Raw genomic sequence first — 14,694 nt, 5'->3', positions numbered from 1 at the left:
GAGCGTGAAGGAGATCTTGTGGAAAAGTCCTGGAATAAAACTGAACAGACTGCTCGGATGGCCCTGCTTTTTTACAGTTGGAGCGAGGACCTCCTACAGCAGCTTTGCTGTTGTACATATCCACGCTTGTAGTTGTTGCATCAAAGTTCATGATGACTGAAAGTCTTAACAGAGCATTGCAAAAGCCATCTGAGATACAAGCAATGCCATCCCAAGAAAATAAATTGTTTCAAAATAATAGAAAAATGCTAATTCTGGCATTTGGCGTAGATAGAATTATCCCTTCTGGCAGTGTTTTTGGCTGCTGCACCTGGGGCATCTTGGGAAGGTTCTTCATCTGCCATCTTTACACATAGGGCTGACGTAGCTTCTCCTTTTCTGCTCTGCTCTCAATGTCAGGTACCGCCCTGTCTCCCTCAGGTGCATCTTCCAGGATGTCTCCATGTAAGGTCAATCCTAACGTGGCCAGTCGTGACTTTCTGATCCCTTCTTGACAACCTGCTCATCGCCTGCCCTTCTGTGGCATGTGCCAAGGATACAGCCCGTCTTCGTGCCTCTCAGGCCTGCAATGGTTATTCCTCTGGCTTTCACCCCTTGTTTGCCTGAATATCTTCGCTTTCCACAGGGAATCTGTAGGTTTCTAAGGCTCATCAGCTCGGACAGGGCCTGCTAATGGAAGTGTCAGATCTTGATTTAGTGGATAATATCTTTTATAAGGGCAACCTTTGGGAAAACAGACCAACTTTTGGTGACATAAACCTGAAGTTTTGAATCAGAAGATCTGGTATTCCAGAAAATGTGCATGTTTTTCCAAATTCCTATATAATAAAAATTTACTGTGTCTTCCTGCAAACTTTGACTTGCTTCCATAATTTTTGCATGTTGTGACTAGCTTCTAGATTTTACGCAGCCTCCTACCATCTCCTCCTGGGAAATATTTTCATATTACTGCAGTGAGTGGCACTGGAGTAGAATCCCTAACAGTAAGCAAAAAGAATGTTTTCTCAGGGAGAGGGAACGGGGGGTTGTAAATCTGTTTGCCTGTGGCTGTGCAAGGTCTCCTGCTTTACAGAAGTACAGTTCAGTGTAGGATGGCGGAACAGTTCACGTAAAGGACATGTAATCTTTGAGAGGTAATTGCAGGAAAGCAGCTTTAAAAGAAGATTTACAGTTTGACTATAGTTGGTACAGCCTGATCCAACTCCAGCTGATTTCGGTGAGACTTCCTGTTATCTGATAACTAATCTTCAACTGAATTATTTTTGTAAACGACCAGTTCATATATTTTAAGCAGAATTCTGTTTTTTCCTGTCTTCAGCAGGTTTGGTAGCTCAGCAAACGGTTCAGGTCCTTTCCATAGCAACAGGTTTTTACATCAGAGTCCTTGGTGACTTCACTGTGGTTTCATATGCGTAAAGAACATTATACACCAGACGTAGTTCCTGTTCAGACTCCTTTGATGCCTTGAGTTTGAAGAAGGCAACTGTGTGAAGATGAGACCAATAAAAATGTAGACAACATGTGAGTTAGGATTAAAATATGTGCTTAAATATCTTTGTTTAAATGGCCTCCTTGAGTGAAAATGAATGTTATGTGAATGGATTAACATACGTAAATTCATACTAAAAATTCAGGAGCAACCTGTAAGGCAGGAATTAAAAGAAATTACGTTCATTAATATTCAACACATAAAGAATGCGTTACAGTGTGATGTGCTGTGAGTAATTGAGACTTGGATGTCCTCACCAATAGGTAGAGCCAGGTTGGTGCGTTGGATCAAGCCCTGCTGATTTGGAAGAAGTCTGAATCCAAATCTTGTTTTGCAGTTCAGGACTCGGCTCTGCTCTGGTTCAGACATCAGGGTCTCAGCTGTGGTTGGCCTCTGTAGGACTGTGTGGGAAGGCCCTTTCCCTTCACTAGTGCTGCTCCACACAGCACGGATACAGCTGCAGGCCTGAAGATCATGAGATACAGGCACGTTCTCTGCTAATTTAATCTTCCAGTGGGTAGGATATAGGGAATCTTGGAAACAATCATGCTAGCGTGTACATATTTAGAAGAGTCTGTACTAACCCCACAGTTGGTATGGAGACTGCCCTTAGCCCACTCCTCTCTCGTGACAAGTAAGGTCACCTATCTGCTGGATGTCTGTAGTGCAGATAGGAAAGTGATTCAAACAATGCAGGGACCCTGGAGAGAGGGAGTCTTGAGTCACTGACTTTTCGTATGTAACTTCTTGGTTATTGCTTAATACAAAAGCATTGCAAAAGTCTCCCCAGTGAGTTGTTTAGTCAAAGGCGAGCATAGTTTACACATTTCTGTGCCAAAATCTATTGCTTAATGTGATTGATGTGCATAAAGCTGGACTAAATTTCATGTTTAATAATGTTTGTGCCTCTGCTGCTAGATAGATGAGGCATTTTACTTTTACCTGTCAAATTAAGTAAAGTCTTCCAAAGTCTTCATTTTGTGTGTATAAATATCTTAAAAGTCTGTTGTCATGAGACATTACTACCTAATCTGAGAAGTTCTAAGGCAGTAATGCCAAAGATGCAGCACCAGCTTAGTTTTCCTCCACAGAATCTGCTTGCAGGGCACTGAATCGCAGAAAAAGCAGAAGACAAAGTAAGGACTTATGAGAGATACAAAAAGTAACAAAACTTAAAGATTGTGGAATAGAATCTGGCTCCTACTCATCAGTCTTTCAGCCCGAAGTAGCTAATGGATCTGGATGCCAGAGGGTTTTATTTTGGGCAGGAAATACTGTACTGCCCAGCTCAGACCTTAAATTTCATGAAACAGCTGGAAAAAGTGGGGTCGTCTTGCAGCCAAGAAATCCAGGAGAGTTTTGTACCTAATCAGAGTCCTACACTTCCTCTGGCAGAGTAGGAGATTTGACTGCTGGCCTTGACAACTTGGATTAAACTAGTTTACATTGGAAGTAACTACTGAAATTAATGGCATCCTTCCAGGGCAAACAAAGCCGAGCTCATGTGTGTATATAAATTGTATCTGAGTGAGTTACAGGTCCCTTTCAGTCTCCCATAGTGTTCTTTGAGGACAGTTGGCAAGAAATAGTCAATTGTATGTTGTTGAGAGCCACAGCTCATCAGATAAAATTTCAGGGAGATGGTATCAGACAGTAGACACATCCTCTCAAGCACAACTTCAGAGAAATAAATGTGAACCCATCAAACAACAGCGCAGTACTTATAACAGGCAATGCAGAGGATGAGATAAGAATAGGGTTTTTTTTTGCCGGGAAGCCTCGGGAAGAGGATGATTTGTGACTTGGTTTATTGTATTTCTCCCCCACCCCCTTTTTTTTTTTTTCCTGTGTCTGGTCTTGGAGTGAAGCTTTACATTTTAAAAGACTCTTAAGTGCTTGTTTTAATCAGGTTGATCATAGTGACTACAAAAATGTGACGACGCTTGATCTTTCTTCTTTTAATAAGCAAGAAGGTAACTTAAATGAAAAATACTTTTGATGAGAGCAGAACCCTTCTCTTCTTCTCCATCAGGTTTTAGTGTTGGCTCCCAGTTGCAAATGGGATGGTTTATCTATTACGCACTGCCCATCCTATGAGGGTATAACACCAAGTCCAGCATTAACAGCTGAACCTAAAAGTTATGTTTTTCTTCTCATCAAAAGACAAAGAGCAGAATTTGAAAAATGCAGCTTGTGCTCAGCAGCTCTTTTTTACTTCACCTGCTCTAGTGTTTAAGGAGAATGAGATTTTCTTTTTCTTTTTTTTTTTTGGTCATCCTTCCCAGCTTGTCACAGTTTCTAGCCTGTTAAAAGCATCTTCACGACTTTGTTCTTCAGTCTGCAACTTGACTGTTTCTTGTCCATCTGTCTGAGAGAATGGGGCTAGTATTGGGGAAACCCACCCCCAGTCTCCCTCGTTTTGAGTCTTTAACTCAATTGACTGATCAGAAGAGATGAAAATTGTCCTGAGTATTGTCAGTGTTACCAGCTTTCAGTGTCTTAAATAGGAGCGGTGAAATGTCTACTTCAATAGTTTGCTTTCCTTTTTTCTTTCCTGGAATGAATATTGAAACTCAGGAAGGCCTTTCTCTGCCTTCACATTCTCAGGAAAAGTTCTTTTTGACACTGACCGTGAGTAGATGTGTGAAATCCTGTTTCTGATATACAGCTAGATAAGAGGTAAAATATTTCAACAAGCTGCGTAGGAAGATGTTGGGTTCCCTTTAAACAATTGCTGCGAGTGGGAAATGTTAGTCTCCTGTGTCAGTAAGGTGAAGGCACAATAGATAATCAACATGTTTTTTCAGTAAGGAGGAAGGATATTTTCATTACTGGCCTCCAAAGACCTTGTTCCTGTTTTGATTTCTCTTTTTAATAATACTTTCAAAGTACTTCTGTAAAAGTGTGTCGATTATACATAGAGCAATCTCTTCAGAAAAGTGCAGAAAATTGAGCAGTGTCACATACTTTTTGAGCAGCATCTTTCTGATCTAGCAGGAAACTCCTACGCTTGTACTACCCAACACCAGCTTTTTGCTTTTGAGTGAGTATGTTTTTCCTTTTGAAAACGGATGGCAGGTTTTCAAATATTTTGACACTTGTTCTGGAAGTCACTGAGCTGTGTTGATAGGTATGAGCTGAAATTTAGGTACACTGTGTTTTATGACTGTTTCTTATCATGGAATGGTTTGGGTTGGAAGGTACCTTAATCATAGAATCACAGACTGGTTTGGGTTGGAAGGGACCTTAAAGATCATCTAGTTCCAACCCCCCTGCCATGGGCAGGGACACCTTCCACTAGCCCAGCTTGCTGCAAGCCTCATCCAGCCTGGCCTTGGACGCTTCCAGGGATGGGGCATCCACAGCTTCTCTGGGCAACCTGTCCCAGTGCCTCCCCACCCTCTCCAGGAAGAACTTCTTCCTGATATCCAATCTAAACCTCCCCACTTTCAATTTAAACCCGTTACCCCTTGTCCTGTCACTACAGCCCCTTGTAACAAGTCCGCCCCAGCTTCCTTGTAGCCCCTTCAGGTACTGGAAGGTGCTATAAGGTCTCCCCGGAGCCTTCCCTTCTCCAGGCTGAACCCCCCAACTCTCCCAGCCTGTCCCCGTAGCAGAGGTGCTCCAGCCCTCGGAGCATCTCCGTGGCCTCCTCTGGACTCACTCCAACCGGTCTACATCCTTCTGATGCTGAGGGCTCCAGGGCTGGATGCAGTACCAGTACTTAGGCATTTGACCTGCCATGTGAGTTAGGGTTTTTATTTATTTTTTTAAAATCTTGTAGCCAGTTGCTCCTTTTTAGAAGCAGCAGTGCAGGTTTTGGAGACGTTGTTTTCAAAACATCAAGGCCTTTCTCATTCAGAAAAGAATCACAAAGCACTTGGAATGATAAAAGCCTTTTTTTTAATGTTTCCTTTGGTGAAACACTTCTGTAGAGGTTCTTTGACTGAAAGTATGGGTTATCTTGCCTGGATATTGCATGGGTGTGAGGACATATTTACCGTAAGCACAACAGAGAATTGAACTTAGTGTCCTGTGTCCTTTGCACACACTGATGAAAACGAGATTCCTTCAAGCACTGCAGCAGTGCTACACCCACAGCTCCCTCTTCCCTCAGCTTGGGAGACCTGAGGGAATTAGTAAGTAGCAAAGTCCATCTTCTAGTTTTCAGACAGGGCTCTAAATGTGTATAGGGAGTAGACCTACTAAGTAAGAAGATACCATTTTTAACATAGTTACTTTGCAGAAAATGGTTCTCCCTGCAAACCCGAGGTAAGAATTTAGGTTTCACTGGTGTTTTGTGATGCTCATCTCATAGTCCCTTTGTATTCTTTTGAACATAAAACCTGACAGATCTTTGAAAACCAGAGGAACCTCTAGATGGTCTCAAATACCTTATAAGCTGTGTGTTCTCCTTCAATTTATTTGGCATCTGCTGCTTTCTGTTTCCTCAAGCCTACATCAGCGTCTTGGAAAGGAAGGCAGTTATGATTGCACTGATGTTTAAGTGTTTCTCTCTTTTGAGTCTCTAGGGTCAGAATGGACTTGTGACTCATAAGTTTTTCTTAATTTCTCCTAGGAATACTCATTGCCTTATACACCTCAGTTTGCACAGTGCAAAGATCCCAGCACTGAATTCTATGAAGAAAGACTTAATAAATGTTGCAGCCAATGCCCTCCAGGTAGGTTGTAATTCAAACTATGACTTTACACAGCCAAATTCAGTCAATTTTCAGATAAACATAGTGCATTTTGATTATTTATACATCTGAAGAGCATTGCAGTTTTGCTGTTGTAGTGCACTCCCAGCTGGAGGACAAAAAAGTGCCGTGACCATAAAGATACCTGCAGAAAAGACGCACTGTTCCTCAGAATTGGAATTCTGTTGCAAGATTAACCTGGCTTGGATTATCTGGCAGGCTGCTGAGCTCTTGCAAGCACAGCCTTGCATGGTGTTTTGATTTAAGTCAACATTTCATGGGGGAGCCACAGCTCACTAATGGAAAATTAGACAACACCTGTCAGGCTCAAGCCCACTAATAACATATTTTGTAACAGGGGGGCATGAGGTAGAGCTTAGTTGCTGTGCTTTGATAGTATCACTTATATTAGGGGCTTTCCACTGGACAGGTTGAGCTATTAAGGGAGTTTTGTTGTTTTTTTACTGTAAATCAGACACTGCAGACCAGTATCAGAGACTGGGTACAAGACTACAGAAACTGCTTTGAGGTGTCATGTCTTACACTCCAGTGGTAATTATTAGTGATCTTTCATTAGCAAAAGTTGTTGACTGCAGAAAGGTGGGGGTGTGTGTTGGTGTTTTTGTTGGTTTTTGGTTTTGTTGGGGTTTTTTTTTGGGTGGGGGCGTAGTAATGCTGTTAGGTATCTTAATAATAGAGTTTTTGCAGCAAGTTTTCATTCTATTATTACATTATACCCAGCAAAAACTGTCTCATTTAATGCTGAGCAAACAAAGTTTGTCTCCATAAATGCCGAGTTCCTGTCAGAGACATCCGGAAGCTGAAGCAGGAAACCGGTGTATGGTGAAGCAGCCACAGTTACTTGAATTAACCAGAAATGTCTAGACAGATCTGTCAGGCTTCCTTTGTTAAAAACACAATGATGAAAGATGATAATTCATAGGTAAAACCTTTTTCTGCTGTGGTATGTACTGTTCAGACTTTCTCCTTAATTTTAATTTTCCAGAATAATCGCCTCTGGAAAACAAGTTGTAGGAAGTCTAAGATCTTTGGGTTTGTTATTATGAATTGGAATTTTTTTACATAATTTATCAAAAATTGAAGCCGAAAGCATTGACAGGAAGAGGGGGGCAGAATTTGAAGCTTCAAATAAGTACATGCAAAACCAAAGTATTTGGAAATAATACCTATGGCTCACCCCCAGGGCCTCTTCTGCTAGAGAACAGAGATTCTCCGTGGATCTCCAAAGACTTTCTCAGTGTTACTCCTGCTCTCTATTTTCCAGGATATTTTTGTACAGGATATGAGACATTGACATTTATCTTCCTCCTCCCTCCAAGCAAGGGGGAAATGGCAGCTGAGGTGTTTTCCTTTCACTCAAATGAACGTGTTGGAGCTCATATTTACTTATTCCCCATTGAACTCTGTTGTTGGTGAGAAGCATTGGAGAAACTACCTGTGATAGCTTTTGATTTTGCCTGGAATGCCAGTAGCTTCGGAAGCTCACTGCTTCGATCTGTTAGGGCTAACTGACGATGTCAGGACTGGCTGAAGAGGTGAAGAAAAGAGTGAGCTCATGTCCCTTCAGTAATGACAAGGGGTGAAGTTCCAATTACCTGTCTGTGATGATAACTTTATTATGCCTTCTGCACTTGCTGCCTGCAGAGGTAGTAAGGCCCTCTCCAAGACACATCGTTATGGCACGTGCCTGACCTTCAGCATGAAACACCATCCTGTGTGTCACACAAAAGAGCTTCAGTGGGTGTCAAAGGTTGTGTGTCACACAAAAGAGCTTCAGTGAGTGTCAGTGAGTGTTTCATGTACTGTGGTAGCTGCATCTAAGTATATGCTGAGGGGTTGTGTTCAGGATTGAAGCTGCCTTGTTTTGAACATGGCTGGAATTCACCGAACTGGGTGTAGGAAAAGGGGTCAAACATGAATAACACAGAAGTAGTCAGGGTTTTGCTGTAGACAGGTGCAGTCCTCCACTGAGTCAATACTTGCTTGGTATTCCTTACCAATCTGAGAGTGGCAGTGAAGGGAAAGGGAGGGTTTCTACAGCTAAGGATGAAACTTAAACAGTTTCAAGTGATCTTTTCCAATGAGATGCTTTCTGACCTGTGGTGTTTTGGGTTTTTTTTTAATAGGTGAGTATAAGGCAGAGAGCTGCAGTCACACGACGGACACAAAGTGCAGTCCCTGTAGACCTAACACGTATACAGAAATCTGGAATCGATCTCCTCAGTGCTTTGCCTGCTCACCACCCTGCAGGAAAGGTAGGCATGAATTATTCAAGAGGCACAGCCCACTCAAAGAGTCGGCTTGGTTTAACCTAGCCTTTCTTCCTAAGAAAACTAGGAGGTTTTGTCTCTCATTTGTATTGTCCCATTCTCATGCTTTTGTTACTCATAAGATCTAGGGAATAGAATCATGGAAAAGTCTTGTAGGGGCCCTGACCCTTTTTCTTTCTAAGTTCTAAAAATGTGACACCAATCTTATTTGTGAAAATTAAGGCACTGCAGCACAAAAATGGATACAAATATCACCAGTAGAATAACTTATGCTTTCCAGCTAAGGGAGCTTAAGACCTGACTTGCACCGGGGTGAATGGATGATTACATTTCCAGCATCCAGTCATTCCTCAGTTTGTTTGCTGAACTGACAACAGCAAACAGCAGTTGTGATACTCCTGTATTATTTTTATTTCTTTCGCAAAGCAGCAGAGTCAATGAGAGCGTGCTGGCTCAGTCCGTTAAAGCAGCAGTACCAACACCTGCACGTTGGTCTCAGATCACGTGCATGAACAAATTGATTCATACTGTTGACCATCACTTCTAATGGAAATTTGCATAGAAAATGATCTACTTGACTCGCTGACAAGTAAGTTTTAAGGATACAGTCTAAGGATCCTTGTTGAAAGGACCTTTGGTCTCATCTAAATAGATAATCCTACAGAGCTGGTTAATTACGGTATGAAAGTGTCTGTACTAAGGTCTCCAATCACTTTAAATACAGCTGAATGACCTACATAGGCTACAAATCTTAGTATGGCCCCCAGATGCTGCAGTGATGAACACAGGTTATGACACAATATAATGCAACTGCAGGAATGGAGTTTCAAGAGTGTGTTCTACAGATGCAAATCTCTCCTTTCTTAGAGAGAAAACTCTTCTGGAAATGTACATGTTGGGGCATATAACATATTTGCTCTACGATGCTATACTAGCTGGAAGCTGCAAAATTGTCTTCAGTTTGTGGTATGAGAACATCACCTCATATTCACTTGAAACATTGCAGGTTATAATGTTAAATATTGCTAACGATGTCGTGCTTTATTCTTGTTTTAAAACCAGGATTTGTACAGAATCAAACGTGCACTACGTCACAGGACAGAATCTGTATCTGCCCGCCCAATGAGTACTGCATTTCGAAAATATACGAGTACTGCAAATTATGTAAAGTGCATAAAAAATGTGGAAAAGGTTACAGAGTTTCCAGAAGAGGTAACTTAATTCTGAACATTCTACACACAAAACAGTTTTACTGTATGAAGAGAGGGGTTTTGGTTTTTTTTTTTTGCATTAATAGTCCATAAATATTTCTGAATCTGCCTCTAACTCAGTAAATTACAGGAATACTCTCTCTTAATTCCTTACAATTATGCATTTTTTAGTGCAAGCATTGTCTTAGCCAGCAGGCAGGAAGTAGAGCAGCAGTATTCTCAAGAGGCATATCCACATGTTGCAGTCTGTTACTACCATATATCATAAAGTTCCCTGATCCAACTTAATCTTTGATTTGATCTACAACGTGTTTTCCATAGAAGTGACTCGTATTCAAGACCACATAATTCCTGCTTAAATCCCTGAAACAGGGCTTCAGGTTGAATTTTGGTTATGGTAAATAATGATGACTCTATGCTGTCCTGAAGAATCAATCTGTTTTTATTAGAGGATGAAATTCACCACTCCAATAATGTAGCTGTCTGAATATGATAAATAATATTCGAAGAGGTGGAACACTGAATATTTTTTTAAAATTAAGAATAATTTGAAAAGATACAGAACTCCAACAGAATGGAGCGGGTGGTGAGCCTGTCAGGTATGAGTGAAAAGCCCAGCTCTGTTTGCAGTACCACATTTTAGTGGTACTTCTGGTGGTTTTTTACAGTCTTTTTTACAGACTGGCTATCAAGGGTACCAAACTACCAGCCGATGAATCTTCTGGTTTGTGTTCGGGTTGGGTGTTTCAAATTAATCTCTTCTGTGGCAGTTGAAAGACCATATTTTGTGTACTGCCTCGGTATCACTGCCAGGATCTGCACCGCCGACCTTGATTATTCATTCTCATTTCTCACTTGGATGACTAACTGGAGTTTTTCTGTTTGTTTAAAGGGACAGATAGCACAGATACAGAATGTAAACCTTGTCCTCCTGGCACATTTTCACATGAGGAATCCTATGATACCAGCTGTATACCTCATACAGTGTAAGCCAGTGTTTCTGTCTAATAGCTGTCTTAACTATGGGCAGGGTTGCTTTCTTTCCTAACTTCTCTTTTTTTCTTCTTGCAGTTGTAAATCAGTGGCTGTTCCAGGAAACCGCATGAATGATGCTGTTTGCAGTGACTCGGGATCAGCAGTTGCCACAGTTCTACCTCACACTATTTTGAACCTGCTCCTGACCCACAGCCCGGCTTCCAACAAACCTGAAATAATAACTCAATCTATTGTTTTAAACTCTCTATCTGACAGGTTTCACATCATTGGTGAGCTATGAACTCATTTAAAATCACTTTTCTCTGGCTAGGAAGCAAGTTTATATATAGTTCTCCATTGCCTTCCAAGACCAATTACCTGTACCCAAACTAGCCGAATTAATTTGCTATCACACTGCTTGTTGTCAGTTGTATAATATTTAGCTATGCAGCTGCGCTACCCCAGTGCATTCTGTAGTCCTTGTAATTCTGGAAATATTTCTAAAAATCCCCAAACTAGGTTATACAAGGCATTTCCTGAGAACTGCTACCCTGAAGGAGCTGGTGGAAAAGGTTTGATCTTTGATTATGGACCTGGTGAGAGGTCTTTGGAGACTTCTGGCAGCCTTTCCCAAGACAGGAAGTCCTTACAGCATTCAAAATGTGGATGTATTGCCTCCTGTTCACAACCTGTCCAGAAGCCATGTATGACTAGAAGCTTTCTGGACTGCCTGGCCTCATATTTAACAAACTGTTGCTAGCATGGAGAGGTATCTTTGGGACTGAGGCCAGAAGCCTGTCCTTACTTTTCAGGACAGGAAAATTCAATTTTATGAAGTGGTGAAGACTGAAAAGAGACCCTAATATCTGACAATAGAGACATCAAAAGTGTATGGCAGACACACCTGATACTTGTAAATTTAGCTTTTGTAGCCATGGACAGAAACTACAAAACTACCTCTTTGTAGTTAGGCCCTTTGTCAGATCAACCTGCTAAATAATTTCTCTTTTATTTTCAGGATCGGTAGCAGGACCATTGTTATTGGTCCTGATAATCATTATTCTGGGGTTTTGCTTAGTCTCTAAAAAAAAAGGTAAGATTCATTAAGTGAAAATAAGCAGATCTGTAAATATTGGAAAGAGCATCACCTTATTTCCTACTAATTTGAGCCTAGTGGTTGACTCACATTAGTGTCTGAGAAGATACCATCTCTTTCAAGCTTTTCTTGTGGCTGGATGTGGATTATGTATCATGAACATGTAGATTCTTCAGTGTCTAATCATGTATGAGTTAATTAACTTTTTTTTGAAGGAGACAAGGTGATGATTTACGCATTTCTGCCTCACTAGCTGGCAACCTATAGCTTCATGAAACCCTGAGAAGCTTTTGATACCATTCCTCTGTTATACTGGGGTGCAATTAGCCAAAGGGTGCAAAGGTCAATAGAAGACAAAGAGAGAACTCATGCAAATCAGCTTGGTCACATAAGCTTTGCAGCTACAGAAAAATAGAATTAAATACTCCAGGACGTTTCATATGTATGTTCAATATGTATTTAGATTAAAAGTATCTTTATAAAATCACATGGGGTGAAATTAATCTCAATACAGGCATACAGTGAGGCAAATGTCCCGTTCAAATCTCTCTTGTTCCTCACATCTTAGATAATTGTCTACACATACAACATCCCAGTGGAGTTGGACAACTGTACAACTGTTGTGCTCCTATTGGAGCTTGTAAAATATTTTACACTTCATCAGTTAAATATTAGACATGATCAGATGTAATCATTGAACAGTCACAACTGTAGTTTATAGTCATCAATACCTTTTCTCATGGATATCATACTAGAAAAATTATTAATTCAGGCAGAGGGTCCTCTTTGCTTGCTGGCTAAATTTAAGTCGCCTTACAAAATTAATACAATATAGCTTTCAACATTTTCAAACAGTGTGTAATAAATGGACATTTGAAGTCTATTCCAGGAGCAGAGGATATAATTCAGGCTAGTTAAGAGAGCAGCTTTTGCATCTGAAACAAATTTAGGTGGTAATGAACTGTCTTTCCTCACTTGCAGCCCTTGTATATTCTTCACCGCCTACAGAACCAGATTCAGTGAGTGTCACTCCTTCCTTTCTGTCTTTTCTATTTCTTTAAAAGTCATATTGAAATCATGCAGTCTTATCTAATTGCAAGTAGAAGAAAACTGCACAGCTGAGTCCCTAAGCACCACTTCTGTACATCTTAGAAATCCCTGCAGGGATGGTGACTCCGCCACCTCCCTGGGCAGCCCGTTCCAATCCCTGACAACCCTTTTGGTGAAGAAATTTTGCCGAATATCCAATCTGAACCTTCCCTGGCACAACTTGAGGCCATTTCCTCTTGTCCTATAGCTTGTTACTTGGGAGAAGAGGCCAACCTCCCCCACCCCTGCACCCTACTTTCCGGGAGTTTTGAAGAGTGATAAGGTTCCCCTGAGCCTTCTCTTCTGCAGGCTGAACCCCCCAGCTCCCTCAGCTGGTCCTCACAGGAATTGTGCTCCAGACCCTTCACTATGTAAATGGAAATTTTCAGTGGCTTCTTTTAGCTGCCTAAGTACCGACCAGTTTTAATATTAATGTTTTGCATTTCTCTGCAAATGTTCCAGCCTTTTTCCCCTACAGAAAAGCAGAGTGAGAAAAAGGTAAGAAATACAGGGTCGCAAAACTCCAGCAGTTCTGAACAGGAAGAACAGCATCTCCTGGAAACTACTGGGTCCAGCAGTAGCTCCCTGAATAATCCAGCTGGATCTGCAAGAGTCAGTGCAATGAGTGACAAGAATAGCGAAAGGAAAGAAACCGCAGGATCTCGGCAGCAACACTCAGCTGGAGACAGACACAACTCTGCGAGTTCGGGTATGAACGTATCGGGATGATCCAGAACATCTTGAAATTTGATTATCAATTACGAGTCTTTTCAGACTCATGTGCCGCAGAGAGAGTACCTTTTGAAAAGAAAAAGTCTTAAGTCGTTGGCCTGAGACAGTAAAATGTGCTCAGTGGAGAAAAAGGTACTTGCAGGATGGGGGATCAGTGTGATGGCAGGCACTTACCTGAGTTGGGAGCAGTAAAACATTGTGAAAAGCATCTGAAATAGTGCAGATGGGTAGGGAGTTGGCTGTGATCCAGGGCTCTGTATTAATTTTTATGGTTTTTTTTTATTTCTGGGATGATGTGGATTTTATGGTACCAAAAAAAGCCCTGAAATGATACAGAACCAACTCTACCAACTCCCCTAACTTAAGTGAAGCAAAAAGATATTTAGTGTCCATTTTAACTTTTAGTGAAAGAACTAGATAAAGAATCCAACCATCCTGTTCTGGGTTTTATTCTTCCACGTTTAACGTGTTTTCTGTTTATTTGACAGAACATTCTGGTAGCGGAGGAACGCAGGTGAATGTGACTTGTATCGTTAAAGTATGTAGTCCAGACTGCAGTTCCCAGTTCCCAGAACAGACTAGTTCAACTAGCACGGATTATGGAAACACTCCCTATTATTCCCCAACAGGGGGAAAAATTCCCCTTTCAAAAGAAGAAAACCCCTTGAAAAAAGACACGGAAATTCAGATCTCAGTGGAAAATGAGGATAATTTACTTCAAGACTTACTTCCAGGAGAAAAGTTTCCTCTGGGTAGTCAAGATGCGGAGATGAAAACCAGCTGAAGGAAATTGCAGATCATTACTGATTTGACTGATAACATTAATCAAGCAATCCCTTATCTTCTCAAATACACATTGTTGGATGTAGCATTCCTACAGAGATTTGAAATTTCAGGCAAATATAGACACTGATGCTTTTGAGGTTTTTAATCTCTTCCGTCAGCTTTGAGAATTGAAGGGTGATCTTTGCAGTTTAAAAATTTTTGAATGCTTTCTCTTTCAAATGGAATGGCCAACTCCTCCCTTTCTTCTGTGCTACCCTAGAGAGACCTTTACCAGATTTGAAAAGGAACATTCTTCTAACTTTATGCCATTGACTTTTCTGCTGAG

General features: G+C 41.1%; 1 protein-coding gene across 1 annotated transcript; it reads left to right on the top strand.

Moving 5' to 3' along the window:
- Window positions 1-6,068: 6,068 nt before the first annotated feature.
- On the top strand, window positions 6,069-14,367 carry TNFRSF1B (tumor necrosis factor receptor superfamily, member 1B; the record flags this gene model as incomplete). Its single annotated transcript, XM_010152892.1, has 9 exons — window positions 6,069-6,171; window positions 8,337-8,465; window positions 9,543-9,692; window positions 10,584-10,677; window positions 10,763-10,956; window positions 11,685-11,759; window positions 12,744-12,781; window positions 13,314-13,560; window positions 14,072-14,367. Coding segments are annotated over 9 exons (1,326 nt in total), but the record flags the coding sequence as incomplete, so codon positions are not given.
- Between the last annotated feature and the right edge of the window lie 327 nt (window positions 14,368-14,694).

The sequence above is a fragment of the Eurypyga helias genome, unplaced genomic scaffold (assembly GCF_000690775.1).
Source record: "Eurypyga helias isolate BGI_N326 unplaced genomic scaffold, ASM69077v1 scaffold34035, whole genome shotgun sequence".
In the NCBI taxonomy this organism is placed as follows: domain Eukaryota; kingdom Metazoa; phylum Chordata; class Aves; order Eurypygiformes; family Eurypygidae; genus Eurypyga; species Eurypyga helias.
The sequence above is the reverse complement of the archived record's forward strand: the minus strand, read 5'-3'. Positions and strand labels throughout refer to the sequence as shown.